The sequence below is a fragment of the Ipomoea triloba genome, chromosome 3 (assembly GCF_003576645.1).
Source record: "Ipomoea triloba cultivar NCNSP0323 chromosome 3, ASM357664v1".
NCBI lineage: Eukaryota > Viridiplantae > Streptophyta > Magnoliopsida > Solanales > Convolvulaceae > Ipomoea > Ipomoea triloba.
In genome coordinates this window covers 27,834,248-27,857,581 of record NC_044918.1, presented here as the reverse complement: position 1 = coordinate 27,857,581, position 23,334 = coordinate 27,834,248, and the positions used below count along the sequence as shown (strand labels likewise).

General features: G+C 35.8%; 1 protein-coding gene across 1 annotated transcript; it reads left to right on the top strand.

The window, feature by feature from the left end:
- The first annotated feature begins 904 nt into the window (after positions 1 to 904).
- On the top strand, positions 905 to 2,214 carry LOC116011893 (beta-galactosidase-like). The gene is made up of 4 exons (XM_031251321.1): positions 905 to 1,018; positions 1,184 to 1,327; positions 1,819 to 1,934; positions 2,014 to 2,214. Exons 1-3 carry the CDS (start codon positions 932 to 934, stop codon positions 1,888 to 1,890), a joined length of 303 nt encoding a protein of 100 aa, XP_031107181.1. The 5' UTR covers positions 905 to 931; the 3' UTR covers positions 1,891 to 1,934; positions 2,014 to 2,214.
- Positions 2,215 to 23,334: the final 21,120 nt, after the last annotated feature.

The window sequence follows — 23,334 nt, the reverse complement described above, 5'->3', positions numbered from 1 at the left end:
AATATGTATAGTAAGGGAAAATAAGAGATTTGATATAAATTGCATTTAAGGAATATAACTAACATATTAAGAGATGGAGTGTATACATAAATATGGTAGACAAGTCCTTCCTAATTAACGTATATATTGTGTGCATGTACTATGTAAGTTATGTGCCCAAAAAATATTATAATAGAAGTTGTTTATGAATACTAGGAAAAAAAATATAGGTTAGTGATGGTGAAAATGAATGCATGTATACAGAGTGCGTCCGTGAGGTTTTCGGAAGTTTATGGAATCAGTTGTGTGGCTATGTAGTATATATTATGTGTCTAGACTATGTAATTAAGTTATGTGTCCATAAAATATTATAATAGAAGTTGTTTATGAATACTAGGAAAAAAAATATAGGTTAGTGATGGTGAAAATGAATGCATTTATACAGAGTGCGTCCGTGAGGTTTTGGGAAGTTTATGGAATCAGTTGTGTGGCTATGTAGTATATATTGTGTGCCTGAACTATGTAAGTTATATGCCTAGAAAGTAGTATAGTAGAAGTTGTTTAGGAATACTAGGAAAAAAATGTAGGTTAGATTTAAGAATTTTATGAAGATTAACACGAGTGTAAATGTAGTTTTTGGATTGTAAATAGAAATTATAGTCGGAGGCATAAAGAAAATGAGAATATGAATACTAGGTTTTTTGTGTGTTTCATTGTGTTTACCCAACCGACGCACACATAACAACAAACCGAGGAACACATCGAACCCACTTGTGGCACATATTATTAACAACAAGAAAACATGAAATATTAGCCACATATGAACAAAAAAAAAAAGACAACGCTAATAAAAATCTGAAGTGAACAACAAAATCACAGTAATAATATTGCAATGTTATTGTTTCCTAAACTACATTTTGGTTTAGTTGTTGACTGTGATTAAAAGGTGGCTATGGAAGGATTTGTTGCGAAAATTGTCAACATGATGAAGTCAGAGAGGCTGTTTGAACCTCAAGGTGGACCTATTATTATGAGTCAGGTTAGAAGATGGATTATTGGTTTGTCTTTATTGTGCTTCTAGAAACCCAAACTCTTTTCGCTAGTTTGTCTTTACTGCAGATTAAAAGATATCTCATGAATTCTTTACTGCAGATTAAAAGGTTTTTCTTTAAAGTAATCTTGTGGGTTCTTTAATTTACTGCAGATTGAAAACGAGTATGGACCGGTGGAGTGGGAAATTGGTGCTCCAGGTAAAGCGTATACAAAATGGTTTACACAAATGGCTGTAGGTCTCAAAACTGGTGTTCCTTGGATCATGTGCAAACAAGAGGATGCCCCCGATCCCATGGTAAGAAACCTCAGCTCGGTTTCTTCTTATTCGAGTATGAATCCATGAAATTTTGATGTCCTTTTAATTATGCCATAGTATCTGCAATTGGTGGTGGCATTTGTATTTTTCCAACTTGACTTTTAAAATTTTGAAACTATCTCTCTGCCTCCTAGTTGAATATTGTACTAAAGATGCACTGACAAGAAATGTTTCTGAAAAAACAAAATCAATAAACCCTGCTTGCTGATTAAGGTGCTGATTTGGGTGAATTTTGAAGCTATTGCACTAAAATTTCAGTAGGATTCTGTGAGTTGGCCTTTCCCTATTCAATTGAGGCTAAAAGAATTATATTCAAAGAGTTTTATGTTGTTAAACTATGAATTTAAGATGCCACGGAGGAGGAGAACCGCAAATACTAGTAGGATTCTGTGAGTTGGGCTTTCCCTATTCAATTGAGGCTAAAACAATTATATTCAAAGAGTTTTATGTTGTTAAACTATGAATTTAAGATGCCACGGAGGAGGAGAACCGCAAATACTAGTGTTGATGCAGCAAGAGTGTCTGATGCGATTGCACATTGAAATTTGACTTTCATGGAGAAAGAATCTTCAGTAAGAAGGCCTACGTAAGTGTGTTCAATAAGCTTGTTTGTTAAACATGTATGTATCATGCATTTGATTGAATTTATTGTTTTTCTTCTTCAGGAACACTAGAAAGAGGGTGCGTGCATTTAGTGAGGAGCAGGAGCAGAAAATCAAAGATTTGTTCGAGCAGCGAGTTCCCTAGCCTATGGTTACTAGGCCAGGTTTCATTCTATTGAAAATGCTGAAACACATTAGAGAAAGAAATGTGATATTGGCAGTGTTATGTAAACTCAATTATTGATAAATTTATTATTGATATTTTATTGAATATTAATTTTGATTGAATGGATTAATACATTGCTTTTGGTAATGTGATAATTTTTGATGAACTTGTATTATTAATTATTATCAATTGCGAGATTTATTGCTTTTATTAATTTTGATATTATAAATATAAATTGTACAGGTTTTGAATGTGATTGTGATAGCTATATATATTTGAGCAGGTTTTGGGTGTAAATAGAAAAATAAAATGAATATTTATAAAAAAAAATTACCCTACAACGTCGACTAGTCTTATTAGCCGACGTTGTAGGGTAATTTTTTTGTTTTTAAATTACCTACAACGTCGGCTATTTGTAAAGAGCCGACGTTGTAGGGTATTTTAGTAGTTTTCAAATTACCTACAACGTCGGCTATTTGTAAAGAGCCGACGTTGTAGGGTATTTTAGTAGTTTTCAAATTACCTACAATGTCGGCTATTTTTAATTAGCCGACGTTGTAGGGTACCTATAACGTCGGCTATTTGTAATTAGCCGACGTTGTAGGGTATTTTAGTAGTTTTCAAATTACCTACAACGTCGGCTATTTGTAATTAGCCGACGTTGTAGGGTACCAACAACGTCGGGTATTTGTAATTAGCCGATGTTGTAGGGTACCTACAACGTCGGCTATTTGTAAATAGCCGACGTTGTAGGGTATTTAAGTAGTTTTCAAATTCCCTACAACGTCGGCTATTTGTAAATAGCCGACATTGTATGTGTACCTTACAACGTCGGGTAACATATAGCGGACGTTGTATGTGTACCTTACAACGTCGGCTAACTTTTAGCTGACGTTGTATGTGTACACTTACAACGTCGGCCAGATCAACATCGGCTTTTAGCCGACGTTAAAGGGTCTACTTAGCCGACGTTAAAAGCCGTCTGTGTAGTAGTGTTGTAAAGCGAACTATCAAGATAAACATCAGTGTTCAAGGCAAAATAACAAAAAAAAAAGAGTCACCAGACAATATATGATGCAACTCAACTTCGCAAACACCAAAAAAAATGAGATCAATGAACCATCTAATTACCTCGCCAATACCAAGCGTCATGCGGACTGCTTCACCCTATTCAATAATCGGAAGATAAAACGTCTCCAAGAACAATTACTACCCTAAAAACACGCTCAAACCAATATTAACTAAAATAAAATACCAGGTAAAAGACCTATATACCCCCCAATACTAAAAATACAACGGGACATCTAAAATATAACCAAAAATATGATAAATCTAAGCCAACCAATAATACAATCCAACGTATAGAAATAGACCTCAAAATCCTCTATAATATAATAGTCCTCACCTGAATAGGGTTCTATATATAGGTTTCGGATTAGGTGAAGACCTATCATTAGGTGAGGACCCTGTGGGCTAATCCAGATCATCCATTTGGACTGATCTAACGGTTATGAATGTAATTGCACAACAAAGTGGGCGAGATGCACAACATTCACATTATAAATACACAACAAACTGAGACCGAATGCACAACAAAATGAGTACGAATGCACAACAAATTGAGCGCGAAAAAATAAATCTATTGCATATAATTAATCACAACCATTGAATTATTTAAATCAAAGAATCAGATAAGTCAACAGGGTCCTCACCTAACTATAGGTCCTCATTTGATTCTTAATCATATATATATATATATATATGGTAGGGTTCCAATGAGATTTAGATAAGATCGTGAGTTCAGATCTTGGGCATCCATGTAATATTTTTTTAATGGTCTAGATTGATTGACACACACACTCTGTTCGCACACATTTAATCACCGTTCGCACACACTTCAACTTGAAATCTCAATCAATCTAGACTATTAAAATAAATTGAGATCAAATCTTGTACATCAATCTAAAAAAATTTAATGGTCTAGATTGTTTTACACTTACTCCGTTCGCACACATTTAATCACCGTTTGCACACACTTAATCACCATTCACACACATTTAATCACAATTTGCACACATTTAATCACCGTTTACACACATTTAATCACCGTTCGCACATGCTTAATCACCGTTCGCACACATTTTATCACCATTCGGACACACTTCAACTTAGAATCTTAAATCAATCTAGACCATTAAATTATTACATGGATGCACAAGATCTGATCTCACGATCTTACCTAAAGAAGTGATCTCATATGATCCTAACTTTATATATATATATATATATATATATATATATATATATATATATATATATATCTACTATACTAATAAGAGCAAAAGAAAGTTAGGCCTATAATGGGTAGAAAAACTGACGGTCAAATTATTAAATTAGATGGATAGTTCAGATTGTTTAGATTTATATTTTTCATGAGATTTCCTAATTTATCCTTAATTATATGATTATCTGTTAAATTTTCCGTTAAATATTATCTTTTCAGTTAATATTCAGTTAACTTTTAACTTACCCATTAATTTCTATAAGTAAGGTCTTAGATTCGAACCTCATCCCAATCAAAGTTGGCATAATTGTCGAACATATACTACGAATATGTATATTATTCCAAAGTAAGTACCCACTCTATTACTCTTATTAAATTAAATAAAGAGTTAATACCACAAATGGTCCTCTGACTATTGGGCTAGTACAACTTTTAGTCCTCGACTTTTAATTCGACCACAAATGGTCCTTTAACTTTTATTTTTGACTACAAATAGTCCTCTGTTAAAATTTCTGTTAAATAAGTGTTAAATCTAAGGGTAATATCGTCAAATTAATTAATATTATTATGATTACTTCTTTTTTATAATTATATGACAACATAATTAATTTCAAACATTAATAAACATTAAGTTAATAAATATAAAAACAAAATGGACGTGAAAAATTACATAAATGAACAAATTAAATAAAAATTCATGATTAATGTTCACAATTTGTAATTGATTAATTATATTAATTCAATGGTGGCGACCTTTAGTTATGTCCCAAACAAAATGCTTGACCGATTAATGAAGAGTGAAAATTATTAATTGGCTATGTATCAACCATGAAAATGATGGAAGCAAGGTTTTTGAAAAAAAAAAAATTTCTTCCATTTTAAACTGTTGGTTAAATTAAAACAGATAGCTCTAATATTAAATCTTCATTTTGTACACATAATTACGAGATATAAGGTGTATTTGTTTTTTTATTTAGGAGTATTTATATTTGTTAATTGTTTCAATTATGCTTGTTGGTGAAAAATTCTAAACATTTTTATTTTATGACCATTATATATATCAATGTGACGATAATACCCTTAGATTTAACACCTATTTAACAGAACTTATAATGGAGGACTATTTGTGGTCAAAAATGAAAGTTAGAGGATCATTTGTGGTCGAATTGAAAGTCAAGGACTAAAAGGAGTACTACCCCAATAGTTAGAGGACCATTTGTGGTATTAACTCTTAAATAAATTAGTAGTTACACCAAAAAAACTAATACATATGCATTTCTTTAATTTATAATCCGATGTCTACAATGCCTTTATTAAAAAAAAATATTCATTATCAAAAATTTTAAAAAGAGATATAATTTCATTAGTTATATTGTCTATATTTTCTACAATACAAAGATTCCTTACCTTCAAATTTATTAATTAATTATATTCACTACATTGTTCATTATATTAATAACATGGAAAAAATTAAAAAAAAAAAACAGCTTAGCTTGACGTCAATCATATTAACTACTTAGGAGATTTGTTAACAAAGAAGACATTCAAACAACCAAATAAATTGATTTAAAACTCATTATTAAAAATGTCAATGTAGGACAATAACATTATGACAGACTTGATGCATTGAAAAGATGATGAGACTACAACATTGTTGGAATCAATCTTTCAAATTCAAAAAAAAAAAAAAAAGAACTTTGAAAAATAGCTACCGTTGCAATATTCATTAATCTTGTATGTAAAATACTTATTGTGCATTCTTTAAATATATTAGAACTAATATAAATTTATAATTAATTTCATTTTCTACAATCAACCTATTTGGATTAAAGACAAAATCAGCATCGATCTTGACAACAAAAATAATTGGTATATAGGATGGAGCCACTGTTTACAAAAGTTTATGCACAAAGTGGCAAACTATTTAACTGCATGCATTGTGATGAAAAGGCAATAGTGGGTACTCCAAGATTAGTATCAAATCAATAAAAAAAAATAACAAAAAAAAAAACACACACACACACACATGCACACACAAAATCAAGTACTACACTCTTTCCTACTAATTCAAAAAATATGAACTTCAAAATAAACATATGCAAAATAGATGTAGAAACTATTGATGCAACTGGACATATTGTAGCATCAGTATTCGGACTACCTGCAAAGCTATTGTTGTTACTATCAAGTAAACAAGTTATAAAACTAAAACAAAATGTATTACCCATTAACCTTTTACAAATATAATAAATATTAATATTTTGTTTAATACTTTATATGAGAATGTACGACACATCTCACAGCACATGAAACATGTAGGTGAAAAACTACTATTGTCAAATATCAATAGGCGCTTCCAATATTAAGAGTTTATAGTACAACTAAGATCTCAATCATATATACAAACATGAAAGTTGTAATTTTAGTGGTTGAATTTGTGATTGTCGTCCTCTAAGAATGACTAGGAAGGATTTGAGTAGCAAGGGGTCAAGCACAATATCATAAAGTGTTTGAAAGCTAACCGAGTTGATATGTTTGTTTGCATGATATAATTGTAAAACAAACAATTGATTTGAGAAATAAACAATGATAAAGAAGATGATTTAAATCAAATAGCAATGCACAAATGCTTCTATAATGTTCTAAGGTTCTAGGCTAAACAATGCTAAACAACGAAGTGAAGGAATCAAGTCAATGCCAATGCCACTCTCGTGGACATTGGCTATCACCAAAGTTCTAATCCCATTCTCATAGCAATTAGACTAGGTGAGGCATTTAATCAAACACATTGTATGCATAATCCCTTCCAACTTTCCTTTCTCAAGGGCAAGTTAGAATTGTGAACGTGTAGGCTATGGTGAATCCCTATTCTCATAGGTGAAACTCCAATTCCATACATCTCTTGCATAATAAGGCCCTAATCAAACAAGAGTCAAGTAATTCCCTATTTCACAATCACATTCACACTAAAAGCAATGAAAAACCTAGAATAAGCAATTCAAATCATCTAAGCATTCATACAAAGCAATTCAATTTAAATACCAAAAGTATTTAACAACTCATAATGAAATTGCAAACTAAAACAATTGGAATAATAAACAATGAATTTAAATAGAAAAGATATTGAGAATTAAAAGGAGAAGAAATTAGAATTCTTACTTGAATGAATTTGTAATGCTTGAATATGAAATTGTAGTGAAATTGATAATTACAATGGATATTTCTTCACTAAATATTCTTCAAATCTAATGGAATTGCAATGGATAGATGATCTAATGTGCTTGTAGAGAGAAAACCTAAAAGAAGACTTAGAAAAATTGAAAGATACATTTAAAATAAAGCCTAATCCTATTTATACTATGATATTTGCGTAAAAAAAACTACCTCCGGGATGCCTGGTCACGATGGACCTTCATCGTGACCAGACTTTAAGCCTTGCAGGTTCCAGGCCGTCACACTGCACGTCACGGTGTGACCTGCAACGTGTCGCCTTGAATCCGCAAAGTGGCTTGCAGGTCACGATGGAGGTCACGGCGTGACCTTTATCGTGACCACACAGGCCACTTTCAGATGGTGGTTGGTTACGCTGCGGGTCACGCCGTGACCTGCAACGTGACACATACCATCTGAAAGCTAACCACGGTGTCACGCTACAGGTCACTGTGTGACCTCCAGCGTGACACCCTCCCGGTGGCATTTTCTGACTTCTCCTTTGCTCCAATTCTCAGTTGAACTTTGCTATGGTTTTGACCATTCATTCTTGACCAATTTTTGCGTTGAATTCATCCCGATTCGTCTTCATTTTACGCTTCCTCATGCCTAGGCCCCAGTTTTCAATGATTAAGCCGTAAATACCTGAAAAACACTTCTTTCTTGCACAAACGCATAATATTCACTTAGAAATTAGTACAATTAAAGCATATTTATATGTTAATTAACGGCTTATCAAATCTCCCCACACTTAGACCTTGCTTGCCCTCAAGCAAGACAAAACCAAGCTGAGCAAATTGAAATACTAGGCCTCTTCAAAAGCAATCATACAATTCAAAAATCAAATAAATAAGCTATGAACCAGAAATCAATGATATGTTGTTCCTCTTCCTACTTTGCAAACAAGGAGAAGTGAGTGTGGTACCCTCAATCGGCTCAAAATGTAAGGACCCCCTAAAAACCCCAAGGTCACTCATTGTTTTGCATGGTAAACCCTCTCAAACACATAAATTCACAAGCACAGGGGTTGATTCAATCCACAATTTTCACATGCCCTACCAAGTTGAGCCCACTAATGGGAACGATGCACACGGCCTTTCCAAGTTTGCCTCATTTGGTCCCAAAGACCCATTTAAACAAGCGTGATAGTGTGACACAAGCCTCTCCACGCATTTTGGCTTAGCGTGAAACTCTCTCCATTTTCTAATCACCTCTAGGACACTCCCATCGAGTCAACCGCCTTCACGTAGAGCTCTACGCTTTTTTGAAGTCTGTGCAATGGTTGCTCAAATCCTACGAGATGACTCGCCTCATGTTTTTCCCTCTCAAGCAAGGATAGCTTATAGTCTTTTTTAGCTTTTTCCATTGACTCTTTTCAACCCCTCATGCCTTTTACATTTGGGAATAGGCAATCACACAATCTCACAAAAAAATGAAAAATCTCTCCTTTTGCCTTGTGCCACACCAAATAAATTCAATTCCAGGTCATACCAACTTACATACCACAATCATTACCGTGTACACTCCCATTTTGAGATATCTTTCACTGAGGTCTATGGAAATGGCGCATTGAACCACAAACAAGCATGCAAAATTGAATTAAAAACCTACTTGGGTCCTATATAAGTCTCACACGGTATAGGGGTGGTTTCCAAACATTTTCAACCAATTGAGCCTACAACACCCCCTTTTCCACAAATGCAAGGTAGAAGGAACAACAACACATCCAAGAATTCGAATACACATCCTACCGACCTAATCTTAACAAAAGTATGACCACAACGAAGGTACATGGTACTCAAATGAATCTCAACCCTGCCCACACTTAGACCTTGCTTGCCCTCAAGCAAGACAAAGCATTAGGCAACCGACTAGTGTGAGGATGGGGACTAAATGATGTAGGGCATGCAACAATGAAATAATCGTATGAATGAACCAAGATCAAATCATGCAAGAATATGGATTAGAGGGTATAGGGACTCCCTTAGAGTGACAGTAGAAAGAAGTGAATTGCTCTTCCACCAAAGTTCTGCCTTCTAGAAGATTGTGAACCATCAAGAGATTACCTATCAAATGGGAAAGAGAAAAAATACAAACGATGGCACAAGAAACAACAAAAAGTAAGATAACATTGGGTTGCCTCCCAAAAGCGCCACATTTAACGTCTTTGGCTCGACGCAACTACAAATCCATCATTCAAGCACACTTGGATGTGAATGAGTCCTTTCTCCCCATCCACTCTCTCTTCAAGATATGCCCTCAAGTGCCGGGCATCCATAAACTCTTTTAAGTCCACACATAGCACACTCTCCTCCAATGGTTGGCAACTATCCATGTCCAAGAGTGTGCTATTTTCTTCCACCTTCTTTTCTTCATCTTTCCTCTCTTCTTTAAGCTTCACTTCATCATCCACAACTTCACCAATCATATCAACAATTACATTTTCAACACAAGCATCCCTACAATCAACATCACAAAAACCAATACTTGGATCATCACGAAAAACATTGTGCTTTTTAACACCAATTTCATCAGTAAATGGTTCAACAAAAGCATCTTCAACATCTTCAATCGGGCAATTAATGTCCCTAGTCATATCAACCACTTCACATTGTGCTTCAAGAGTCTTACCGAAATACAACTCATCCTCCCACAGGATCTCCACATCTTCATCATCTTCTCCACTTTTGTAACACCCCATTTTTCCACTACCGAAAATACGGCTATAATTTAATTTTTATTTTTTTATACAACAGCGGAAGCTTAAACAACAACTAAAAGGAAAAAGGGGTGTTATGCCACGTTCGAGTATCTCTCTTATACTCAAACGCACAGGCAAAACCTACTACCAAAATTACTATTACAATGGTGGAATTCCTAATGGTACAATAAAATCTTTATACAACGATTCACTCTCATGCCAAGTGCCATGCCAAATATTTCCTGCAAAAACGCTATGGTAGAAACAAAGTCAGTACGACAGCTGGTAAGACATACTCTACCCCGTAAAACATTTTGCACATAGCACTTTGGAGCACATAAATTTCCACATAATAAATTTCAACCCCTTAACATGGCATTTTTAATCTCATCAATATAAATCATCTTTAATCCATTAGAAGTATATCTTGAGGAAATCATACACATTCAAATATGTATAAAAATACATACCAAAAATATCTATAAAATTTCCAGGAGATAAGGTTATTGCCTATTTCATAATCCAAAATCGTTCAACAACTATTTCCTCAAGATTCACCATATACAATCTTTATATCAATATTTCCATATAACAATTTCCTCAATACATATCATAATAATATCTTTATCTTAACTTTTCCATATAACAATTTCCTCAATATATATCATAATATCATCACTGCTCAAAATTCCTTTAAACCAAAACTTATTCACCAATAGAGAGATTTCCAACTCTCAAAATAAATACCAAAGGAATAACTCCAATATCTCAAAATAATTATCAAATAGATAATTCCAATATCTCAAAATAAACATCCAAAAGATAATTCCATTATCTCAAAATAAATACCAAAAAGATAATCTCAATCTCTCAAAATAACCACCAAATAGAGAGTATCCAAACTCTCACAATAACCACCAAAGATAATTCTTCAAATAATTTATTAAACTTTTCATATATCCAAAAATAGTTATTATATAAAATATCTAGGAGGAATGGATCCAAATGGAAAGTTTCAACTTCCAAACCAATACCGAACCAACCGGACGAATCCACGAACCGGTGGCCAAAACCAAATCCAAACCAACCAGACGAATCCACGAACCAGTGGCCAAAACCAAATCCAAACCAACCGGACGAATCCACGAACCGGTGGCCAAAACCAAATAGAGAGATCTCAACTCTCATCATCATAATCATAATCATAATAATAATAGTCATAAAGGATAGTTCAAAACCTCCAAGTATCACCACCCTCCGGGACAAAATATATAAATAATCATATCCTTCAAAATATCATATCTTACATCTATAACCAAAAATTACTTATTCAATGTCATATCTTATGTCTATAACCTTCATATTCATAATATCCACATACCAATATTTTCCTTTTCATAATCCATATACCAATAATTTCATCACCAAATCTCTTCAACATCATAATTTCATTACTTATCATAATCTCTATAAATCTAATAATTTCACTAACAATCACAAGAACAAACAATATGTATTCACATCAAATAATTTCATAAGACATGTACTCACATTTTCACAAAATCATTTAAACATAATATCACATAAGCACATATTAAATATTTTGATTTGGGGTAAAATAAATTTTAGATAGACATAAATCTTACCTATAACCAACTCTTCTACTTCACTTGCCAAATTCTTCTCCCACACATATATGATTTCTCTCCTCACTTCTCCTGATTTTTCCTCACCACACAACCCATCTATTTATAGGCAAAAGGGAAATGAAGACAAATCTTGAAGAGAAAGACATATGGGATAAGAATGAAGAAACTTGGAGATCAAGTCTCTATTTATAGCAACTCTAAATTAATTTAATACTAACATGTGGTGTAGGGAGTTGCCAAGTGTCAAATTCCTATGGTAACTCAAGGAAAATATCTTTGGCTAGACTGTTAAGGGTTAAAACAGATATAGTTTCGGTAGGAAATAATTTAGGTAGGGGTAAATTCGAAACCAAAATTATCCCGGACTCAATTCTCACCTTAGATTCTAAAATCAGGTAATGTTCGGTACATCGCGAAATACAGCGATGCTACGGTCGAAATAAATTTTCACTATTACGGACTGATTTAATTAAATAGGAAATCAAGGTTAATAGTATGGTGCATAATAACCCACTTCCTAGGACAATCGGGACAGAACACATACTCCTAAAATTTTTACGGTAGAAAAATTAGAGAATTATAAATGGGCCAAAAAAATTTGGGCTAAAGTTAGGGTCAGAACATTATGAAATAATCACATTTGGGCTTAGGGATTTAAGTAGTAAAATAAAAAAATAAGTTGACCCAATGCCCATAACAAAATAGTTAGATTTATATAAAATAATAATAATAATCCCTTTTCGAAAATATTTATTAAAATAATAATGTTAGGAAAATACGGGGTATTACAACTTTCCTCTTCTATCTCTTTCTCTACCACCTCATTTCCTACATTTCTCTCTTCCACACAAGTGTTCTCCCATTCATTCGTCCACATAGTCACTTGAGTTATTTGATCTTCCAAGTTTCGGATTGATGCTTGAGTCTCTTGCCTTATGAAGGAGATTTCTTGTCTTTGGGTGGCAAATTCTTGCATGATTTCTTGTTTACATTCTTGTCTCATGTGAGTTATGTATTGTTTTATTTCTTCCAACATTGCCAAGATCTTGTTCCTCATGTCTTCATTGATTTCCTCCTCATATGGTTGCATTATGTACTTCTCACTCTCATAATGGTCGGAGTAGTATAGGTAATCTTGATGATCTTGAGAGTATGGAGGGTACTGGGGATTTTGAGTGAATGGGGAATATTTTTCATTTTTAGGCGGTTGTGAGTATTGGATTTTTTTGGAGTAAGAGTTATGAGGGTAAGCTTTTTGTGAATAGAGATTTTGTGATGGAGTATTATGATATTCATCTTCTATAGGTGGAGCTTGAGTTGGATAAGGGCCATAGGATTGAGCATCATTGTATCCTTCTTGGGGTATGTAGTCCTCATATCCTTCATATTGGTTTTGATAGTGGTCTTGAGACTCTTCATAATGGCTTTTGTTTCTCTTTGGATGACCATAATTATCATAAGCCATCTCTTGATCACCATATTGAGCACAACAAAGTGGTGGATTTCTTGGTTGATTTTTCTCTTGTGAAGGTCTATATCTTCTTGGGAAAGATGAGCTATATTCCCTATAGCCTCCGTAGTTGTAAACATTAAAAGGTTGAGCATCATAGCATCCACTTTGTGGTTTATAACCTCCTTGGTCCTTATATTGATCCTCTTGTTGGAATCTTGACTTAGAAAACATCATCTTGGATCAACCTACAATAACAAAGATAAGAGAGTATTTTGCAACTAGAAGTAGTTGCAAGTCAGCATAGTAACAATTGAAAATGCGTAAAAAGAAAAAGGAAAATAAACAAAGCAATTATAAAAACGACAAATCAATTTAACAAGAGGGTTAGACTTTCTAACTTAGATGATGGCTCATGTTAACCCAAATGGACATGCTACTCAAAACCGATGCCATTCCCCGGCAACGGCGCCATTTGAAAGTTGTAATTCTAGTGGTTGAATTTGTGATTGTCGTCCTCTAAGAATGACTATGAAGGATTTGAGTAGCAAGGGGTCAAGCACAATATCATAAAGTGTTTGAAAGCTAACCGAGTTGATATGTGTGTTTGCATGATATAATTGTAAAACAAACAATTGATTTGAAAAATAAACAATGATAAAAAAGATGATTTAAATCAAATAGCAATGCACAAATGCTTCTATAATGTTCTAAGGTTCTAGGCTAAACAATGCTAAATAACGAAGTGAGGGAATCAAGTCAATGCCAATGCCACTCTCGTGGATATTGGCTATCACCAAAGTTCTAATCCCATTCTCATAGCAATTATACTAGGTGAGGCATTTAATCAAACACATTGTGTGCATAATCCCTTCCAACTTTCCTTTCGCAAGGGCAAGTTAGAATTATGAAAGTGTAGGCTATGGTGAATCCCTATTCTCATAGGTGAAACTCCAATTCCATACATCTCTTGCATAATAGGGCCCTAATCAAACAAGAGTCAAGTAATTCCCTATTTCGCAATCACATTCATACTAAAAGGAATGAAAAACCTAGAATAAGCAATTCAAATCATCTAAGCATTCATACAAAGCAATTCAATTTAAATCACTAAAGTATTTAACAACTTATAATGAAATTGCAAACTAAAACAATTGGAATAATAAACAATGAATTTAAATACAAAAGATATTTGAGAATTAAAAGGAGAAGAAATTAGAATTCTTACTTGAATGAATTTGTAATGCTTGAATATGAAATTGTAGTGAAATTGATAATTACAATGGATATTTTTTCTCTAAATATTCTTCAAATGTAATGGAATTGCAATGGATAGATGATCTAATGTGTTTGTAGAGAGAAAACCTAAAAGGAGACTTAGAAAAATTAAAAGATACATTTAAAATAAAGCCTAATCCTATTTATACTATCACATTTGCGCCAAAAAAACTACCTCCAGGATGCCTGGTCACGATGGAGTTCACGGTGTAACCTTCATCGTGACCAGACTTTAAGCCTTGCGGGTTCCAAGCCGTCACGCTGCACGTCACGGCGTGACTTGCAGCGTGACGCCTTGAATCCGCAAAGTGGCCTGCAGGTCACTTTCAGATGGTGGATGGTCACGCTGCGGGTCACGCCGTGACCTGCAGCGTGACACAGACCATCTGAAAGCTAACCACAGTGTCACGCTGCAGGTCACGGCGTAACCTAGAGCGTGACACCCTCCCAACGGCGTTTTCTGACTTCTCCTTTGCTCCAATTCTCCGTTGAACTTTGCTATGGTTTTGACCCTTCATTCTTGACCAATTTTTGTCTTGAATTCATCCCGATTCGTCTTCATTTTACGCTTCCTCATGCCTAGGCCCCGGTTTTCAATGATTGAGCCGTAAATACCTGAAATACACTTCTTTTTTGCACAAACGCATAATATTTACTTCGAAATTAGTACAATTAAAGCATATTTATATGTTAATTAAGGGCTTATCAAAACACAATGAGACAAATCCACAACTTCCTACATCATAATCTCATTGCATGACGTTGTCCTCTATACTACTATAATAACTCAATTGCACATGACACATTACCAAATACCAATAAATAAATTTAAAAAAAAAAAAACAAGTACTGAAAATAAAGACAACGACAATGCTACCCGAAAGAGAATTAGAAAAGCTTAGATAAATTTAAATGAAAAATTAGTATTTATTTATTCTCTCATTTTTAGACTAAGTATTTAGATTAATGTTTTTACAAAATTGCAAACATTTATTTTAGTGACAATTATAATCAATATCTCATATATTATCTTGCATTTATAAACTTTGAATTACCGATTTAAATAAACAAATTCAACATTCAAATGCATATGCATTAACATCTTCAATACAATCTTGCATTGATATACTTTGAAATATTTATTTAATAATAAACATTGGGCATTATCTCATTCGCGCAATGCGCGTGAAAAACTAGTGTGTGTGTGTGTGTGTGTGTGTGTGTGTGTGTGTGTGTGTGTGTGTGTATAGATTTTGGTTCAAATGCGGTCGTGCTCTCCCGTGCGGCCGTGCGGTCACACACCACTCAATGTTACGAAATACATCACTCAATGTTAAGAAACACACCACAATGAAACACACCACAATGTTAAGAAACACACCACAGTGCATATTTGTGTGGTGTGTTTCTTAACATTGAGTGGTGTGAACCGGGCGGCCGCACAGGAGAGCACGACCACACCTGAACATGACCCTATATATATATATATATATATATATATATATATATAACTGTTCAATTGTGGTCGCGCCTTCCCGTGCGGTCGGTGCGGTTCGCACCACTCAATGTTAGAAAATGTACCACAATGAAAATATATAAAAAGACCAAAAATCACACCACACACCCAAAATAATGCACCATAATTACCCTGCCCCTAATGGTGCATTTGCTAAAATGTGGCCGCGTCTTCTCGTGCTGTTCGCACCACTCAATGTTAGAAAACGTACCACAATGAAAATACATAAAAACAGCAAAACCACACCACACACCAAAAATAATGCACCAGAACTCCCTTGCCCATAATGGTGCATTTGCTAACACTGTGTGGTGTATATTTGCATACATAGTGGTGTATTTTTTGGTGATGCGTACCTAATGATGCATATTTGTGTGGTGCATTTTCTAACATTGAGTTGTGTATATTTGTATACATAGTGGTGCGGCCGCACTGGCCGCACGTTAAGGGGCGACAACGTGCGGCCACACCTGATTATGGCCCTATATATATATATATATATATATATATATATATATATATATATATATATANAGGATAACGTCATCAGGCTACCCGACTTCACATGGAGATCCATGCTTTTTCGAAGGTCAGTGCAATGAGTGCTTGAATCCTAGCGAAGTGGCTCACCTCCTCTCTATTTTCTCGTCTTTCAAGATCTATTCGGGGTAACCGACTTCACATGGAGATCCATGCTTTTTCGAAGGTCAGTGCAATGGGTGCCTGAATCCTAGTGAAGTGGCTCACCTCCTCTCTATTTTCTCATCTTTCAAGATCTCTTTGGGGTAACCGACTTCACATGGAGATCCATGCTTTTTCGAAGACAGTGCAATGGTTACCCCTTATCCAGACAAGATGTCTCACCTCACTTTTATCTCTAGGAATGGCCTTTTGCCTTTATTCACGTTTCACCATATCAACCCCTCATGCCTTTTTCTAGGGATTAGGGATTGTTTTCACTCATAGCTCACTTAGGCTCTCCTTTTGCCCCATGTCCTGCTAAGATTAATTCAGTTTCCAGGCTTCGCTATTCTTATCTTTCTAAAACTCAAAGGATTCACACTCCCACTTCGAGAGATCCTTGACTGAGGTCCAAACAAAATACAAGGTGAAAGCATGCAAGCACTCATCAAAAATTTTCAATTGGGGTCGGAATGTGCAAATTGGTGCAAAGTGAAACTTCCAAAGCATATTTAAGACATTCAATCCTTGGCACAAGGTTAGGAGCCCTCCTAGATAGTATTGGCAATAACACACCCTCTAGGTTCCTATACCTTATCACTTAATCAATCAACTGTTTCAAGAAGTATACACCCTTTCCACACTTAAAAATAAACATCGTCCTCGATGTTTCCATAAGGAACGGAGGAAAAAGGATATATGTTTAAGGGTTCTACACACGCCCCTTTTCCACACTTAAAAGTGTGAATTGGGCTAAAACAGTTCTAACAAACAGACTACATCCAACACAACAATTTTATGCAGCTCTTCATTTGCGATTCTAGAAAATAAAGCAAACCAAAACAGGGCATTGAATCAGGATAAAAGAAATACTTACAATTTGTATCCTTATCAAAGTTTTGCAATCTATGTTCGCCATTTAAACACGGTTAGAGTAAAGGTAAGGAAATAAATTAGGAATTGAAATTATACCTTTCAAGATTGGTCTTTCATGGTTGTTGGTGGAGTGGTCCCTTCTTCTTCTTATTTGTGGGTTGCCTCCCAAAAGCGCCACATTTAACGTCTTTGGCTAGACGAAATGTGCAAGATAAAACATAAACAGAATTGTAGGTAAGAATATAAACAAAAGTAAAGTGATTGTCCACAATCAATTGTTCAGAATTATCAGATCACAAGTCATCATCATCAAAATTTGTCTTTTCTTTTTTTTTTTTCTTCAGTTTCTTCCTTTCTTCATGTTCTCTTGATTTCCTTGATCTCTCTTGAAATCTCATCCAGCTTTTGCATTTGCTCCAAGTGCAATTGGTAATGGAAATTTTGGAGGGATCTCTAATCAGTGACTGGGGTGAACCAGCTCGGAATGTTGAAGCTAGAGGAGTTGGGGTTTTGCTCTTCAGGTTGTGGTGGAGGTACAGACGGTCCGAGCTCTCTTGGTGGTGGATAATACATTGAAGAATCCAACGGCGAATACATTTCCGGAAGAGACGGGGAATTGAATGACATCGGAGAAGGTGTGAATCCTGGGGATGTCATGGGCGTGTTAGCATGATCTTCCGCCATCTCCTCATCTACCCTCGTTCGCGCTAGTTGTCTCAAGTGAAGTTTTGCGACGTCTTCGGGAGATAAAGGAACTATGTGTGCTCCTGGAAGCCGATGCTCAAACCAATGCATTTTCATTTGATGACCTAGAGAGATGCATAGCCTCGTCACCAAGGGGCCTATAAAGATTGCCCTGGTTGACTCTTGTTATTGTGCAACAAGCAAGTTCCTACAAATCGAGCTCATATTCACTGAGTTCCCGGTGTCCATACTCCATAGCATGAACAGCTCTGCCTTTGAGACTCGGTCATATGTCTCAGACCTTCCTTCCCATGAATGAGCGATCACCTTCCACAAAACCTTTAAATCCTCCCTTACAATCTGAGAGACTCTCACTCTTGACCCTTCCCATTCGACTCCCTGTCTTGCGATCATCGACCAATATTTTCTCGGAATGTCCCTGTCTCCAAAGTCATGCCTCAATCTCCTATACCAGTGCTTCGACTGGTCTTCCTCATTGTAGAATCCAAGGAGAACACCCAAACGGTTGGCCGATATGTTATGGTCCTGGTTGAAGAGTCTAAACTTAATGGTAGGGCTGTAGAGATCTCCAGCCACTCCGTCAACCTTCAAGCTCGCGATAAACTCATGTACTAGAGGGATAAAAGTATCATGTCTCCAGCTTAACAGATTGTTCCAATATGGCTCTACAATCAACCTCTCCAGTCCATATTTGCACTCATAATCCTCCAATACTCTCAAGTCTACATATCTCCATTGCACAATAGGGAAATTTAACAACTGCCTGTACCGCCCTAGCATGGTTGCTGTCATCAGTAAAATTTGAGTTCCGGTGGATACTTCTATATAACGAGTGTTAGCGTCCCTAGCACTGTTTTCGTCTTCCGGGGCTTTCCCTCTTTGGAGCCTTTGAGCAATCTGTTGTGCAAGGTCATATGGCGAAGACATTTTTCCTATAACATGGGTAATCAAAGCAACACAAGGAAAAACACTTGCCAATCTTAAATATTGATTATGAACAATATTGCACATATCTAAAGAAAAGATCATAAGAATCCATTGCATGCAACCATCATTTTGATATCCATCAACAATTCTATCATATACATGCAAGAACTAGCTCATACCATTCCATACTCATTTCATAGTCAAAAGGTCAACATCTCTAGACTAGCTCAAGGTTGAAAAATGGAAGCATCTTGAAAGTTAAAATTTGACCAACTAACTAGTAGAATATAGCAATGTAGTGCCTATAGAGTAGGAAAGTTGTAAACTTTACCCACCATGCTCACTATATCAACAAGGATCTCATAATGACAAGAGAATACCCAAATCAAGTAATTTCAAGATCTAGTCACAAAGAGATGTTAAAACATGAAATTTCTAGTCTATAGAAGCAATGTAGGCTTAATACAAGTCTATCAAGTCATCCCATAACAATATATCTCAAGAAAAATGTCATACAAGAAAAACCCATGGAGATATTCTTCAAAATAGAACAAGTTCTTCATTAAACAAGTAAATAGCAAAGAAGAGTATGTTCATACCTTGGAAATGACTTAAGATCTTTGAGAAAAGTTGAGAGACTTGGAAGGAAATGCTTAGAAAGTGTATATTTTCAGCTTGGGAGAGTTATTGCTCGTGGTGGGGAAGAAATGAAGCAAGGAAAGGGTTTTAAACCACTTCGCGCGAAAATCCGTGAAAAATCTGGTGCCCGTCCACGCATGCTACCACGCGTGGTGGTAGGCATGGGAGCTCACTAGTTTATTCCCACGCCTACTCACACGCATGTGAAAGCTTACCTTGGTTTTCCTTCCTTCCTTTGCTAGTGATGATGTTTGTCAATTGATTGCGGGCAACTTATAACTCTCGGGTGTATAATCTGTACTTGTTAGCTCAACCGAGGTTATAGAAACATTATTGAAATAAAACTAAGTAAAACATACTACATAAAACAAGAGAAACTTTAAGAAAAAGTAAGATAACATTGGGACTGCCTCCCAAGTGCGCCATGGTTTTACGTCTCCTGGCCAGACGTAAAGTGGCCTATCCTTCAAGGCACACAGATTTTGGGACCCGACCAAGTGTCCCGTGAACCTTGGCTTCAAGGAATGTCCCAAGGTGGGAAATATCCTTGAATACCCACAAAGGTAAAGGAATAACAACATGCATGATTGGAAAAACTTTAGCATTAAACACCCTCCTTAATTCTTCTAGGATGGTGTCTATTCCCTTTTCTTTTTCCTCTCTTCTCCCCCTAAAGATTTTCTCGTCTCTTTCAAACCATATCTCCTCACACCCTTCCTCAATTTCGAGTGTGGTCAACTCTCTCCACTCAACTTTTTCCATAAGATTGAACGTGAAAGACCTATCATCTCCTACCCTCTCTTCCTCACACTCATTTTCTTCATCACTCCACTCTGTTTGATTAGAAAAATCACTCACACTCTCACACGAATAGAATGAAGCATCATCCTCTTCACTCACCATCTCATTTTCACCCAAAGCAAAGGATTCATCTTCCGAGAAATTAAAGCAATCATAATCATTAGTAAACAAGATAGAATCCTTACAATTATCAATCAATATATCAAAATTTTTCATGGAATCATCCTCCCGAAATTTAAAGCAATCATAATCACATGTTATGGAAGTATTAATGAAAAGGGAGTCATCCACACAAGTGTCAAGGGTGTTTTCAAAAAGAGCACAAGGATTTTCGAGATTATTATCACAAAGAATATTAGGAATTTTACCATATTTCGGCTCTTCATCTTCCCATATTATTTCGATGTTCTCATCCTCACTCTCCATCTCTACCTCGTTTTGATTTTCCAACTCGAAAATTGGGACTTCTTCAAGTACCGGGGCGTAACAATCCTCCATTCTTTCGAAACTCTCCTCTCCCTTAGCATTTTGCGTGCTTTCGACTTCTTGTACAATCCTTGGATGGGCTTCCAAAGTGGGGATGTCATCTATGACGGTGGAGTTAGCTCGGGGCTCATTCATCTTCATGAGCTCCTCCATCATGGACATCATCTTCGTTTCAACTTCTTCTAGCGGAAGTCCTTCTTTCCGGAGGGTAGCGAGATAGTCCTTTAGTTCGCTCTTGATTTTGACTTTTACTTTAGCCGTATCCTCCTTGGCCATCCTAGTGAATTCGTCAATATTTGCTTTTAGAATTTCAATTTCATCGGTGGCCGGTGGGATATAATCGCAAGGATCTATATGGGTATTATATGGGTAAGAGGGTAGTGTGTCAAAGGAATAGGTAGTATTATTTTCTTTGTGGTTTTGTGATGGAGGTGGGTAGTAAGTGTTTAGTTTGGAATTGGGAAATGAATTTGACTCGGGAGTATAGCTTGGAACAAGTTGTTGCATCATTTGTGCAAGCTTACTCTCTATGTTTTGAGATATGTCTTTAGAGCTTAATGAGTCAATTTCTTGTGAATTTGGTGGTTGTGAAGGGTAAGTTTCTTGGAATTGTGGAGGTGGTGTTTCATAAGGTCGTAGGTGATGATTTGGTGTATGGATTGGATAGTGATATGGAGGTGGTAATTGATATGTTGGTGGAATTGGGTAATGGTATGGATGTGGGTAGTGGTATGTTGGTGGAGGGTAAGTATAGGTGGAATGGGGGTAATAGTGATATGGTTGGATTGGAGGATTTGTATAGGATTGTCCTCCATGGTGTGGGTAATCATGGGGATTCATTTTAGCACTTATTGGCAAGCTTCAAGAGGTTTGATTAAAGAGAATTTCCTGCACAATAGCTTAGCCAACAACAAATAATTTTGCAACTAAAAGTAGTTGCAAGTGAGCACAAGATATTCAAGATAATATAAGCTCACTTCTTCAAACAAATAGCAAAAACAAGAAAATAAAATAAACAAAAAGAAAGCAATTCAAAAACTCTTAATATTCTACTTCTAAGATGTCAACACTATTCGAAACCGTTTGCCATCCCCGGCAACGGCACCATTTTTGAAGGATGTTGTTTAGTGGGAGGTGAATGTGAAGGTGGTAAAACGAAGAGTCAAGATTCCCCGAGTGTCGTGTCTCTCAAGGATGACGAATGAGAATCGAATTGGTGTGTTGGCATCTAAGAGGTTGAAAGAAAAGAGTTACGGGAATGACTAGGGGTTGGATTCATTTGTAAGAGGGTAAGGTTGATAAAGGTTGTGTAAAGTAAAGAAAAGTAAAGTGGAGATTGGGGCTTTAGGCTTTTCCATGTGGTTTATCTTTGGTTGGTTTTGCGAGTGCAAGTTGTGGAATAGACTAGGGAGTTCATGGCACACTACCAAGTGGCGTCACACTTTGGACTCCTACATCCTCATTCGGTTGGGCATTTCATCGAACACTTTGTCTACCACTCCTCTCGGATCTCGTCCTTTCGGACTAAGAGCGGAGATGTGGGTGAGTTAGACTCGTGAGTGGCCGCTATCGCGCACACACTCACTTCCTTTGGGTTTGCTACCTAATGTGGCCACAAAAGGCACAAAGCTTGAGGAACATCATCCACACAAGTTCAACATCCAACAAGCAAGCAATTCACAAATCAAAGCAATAATATTAAACATCCACATAGATCTACCATGGGGCCACCAATCCCCTATCTAATCTACTCTAGCATGCTAAGAAACAAGAACAAGAAGGGGAAATTCAAAGGAACAAGTATTGAATTAGAAATTGAAGAGAATGGTTACCACCCTTGAAAAAGGGATCTTACAACCTTGATCTTGAAATCTCCATCTTCATTCTTGCCTTTGATCTATTCTAAACTATGAAAGAAAGGAATTTCCCCCATGAGGGGAGAAAACCATCTAGATCTATCTACCTTATTCTATCAATTTTCTGATCTACTCCTAGTTGTTTTTGGGTTTAGGGCA

Bases quoted from the DNA above. Each gene is read 5' to 3' on its own strand.
- LOC116011893 (XM_031251321.1), top strand. From the start codon at position 932: ATGGAAGGATTTGTTGCGAAAATTGTCAACATGATGAAGTCAGAGAGG. The intron at 1,019-1,183 runs GTTAGAAGATGG...AATTTACTGCAG, and splicing joins GACCTATTATTATGAGTCAG to ATTGAAAACGAGTATGGACC. The intron at 1,328-1,818 runs GTAAGAAACCTC...TATGAATTTAAG, and splicing joins AGGATGCCCCCGATCCCATG to ATGCCACGGAGGAGGAGAAC.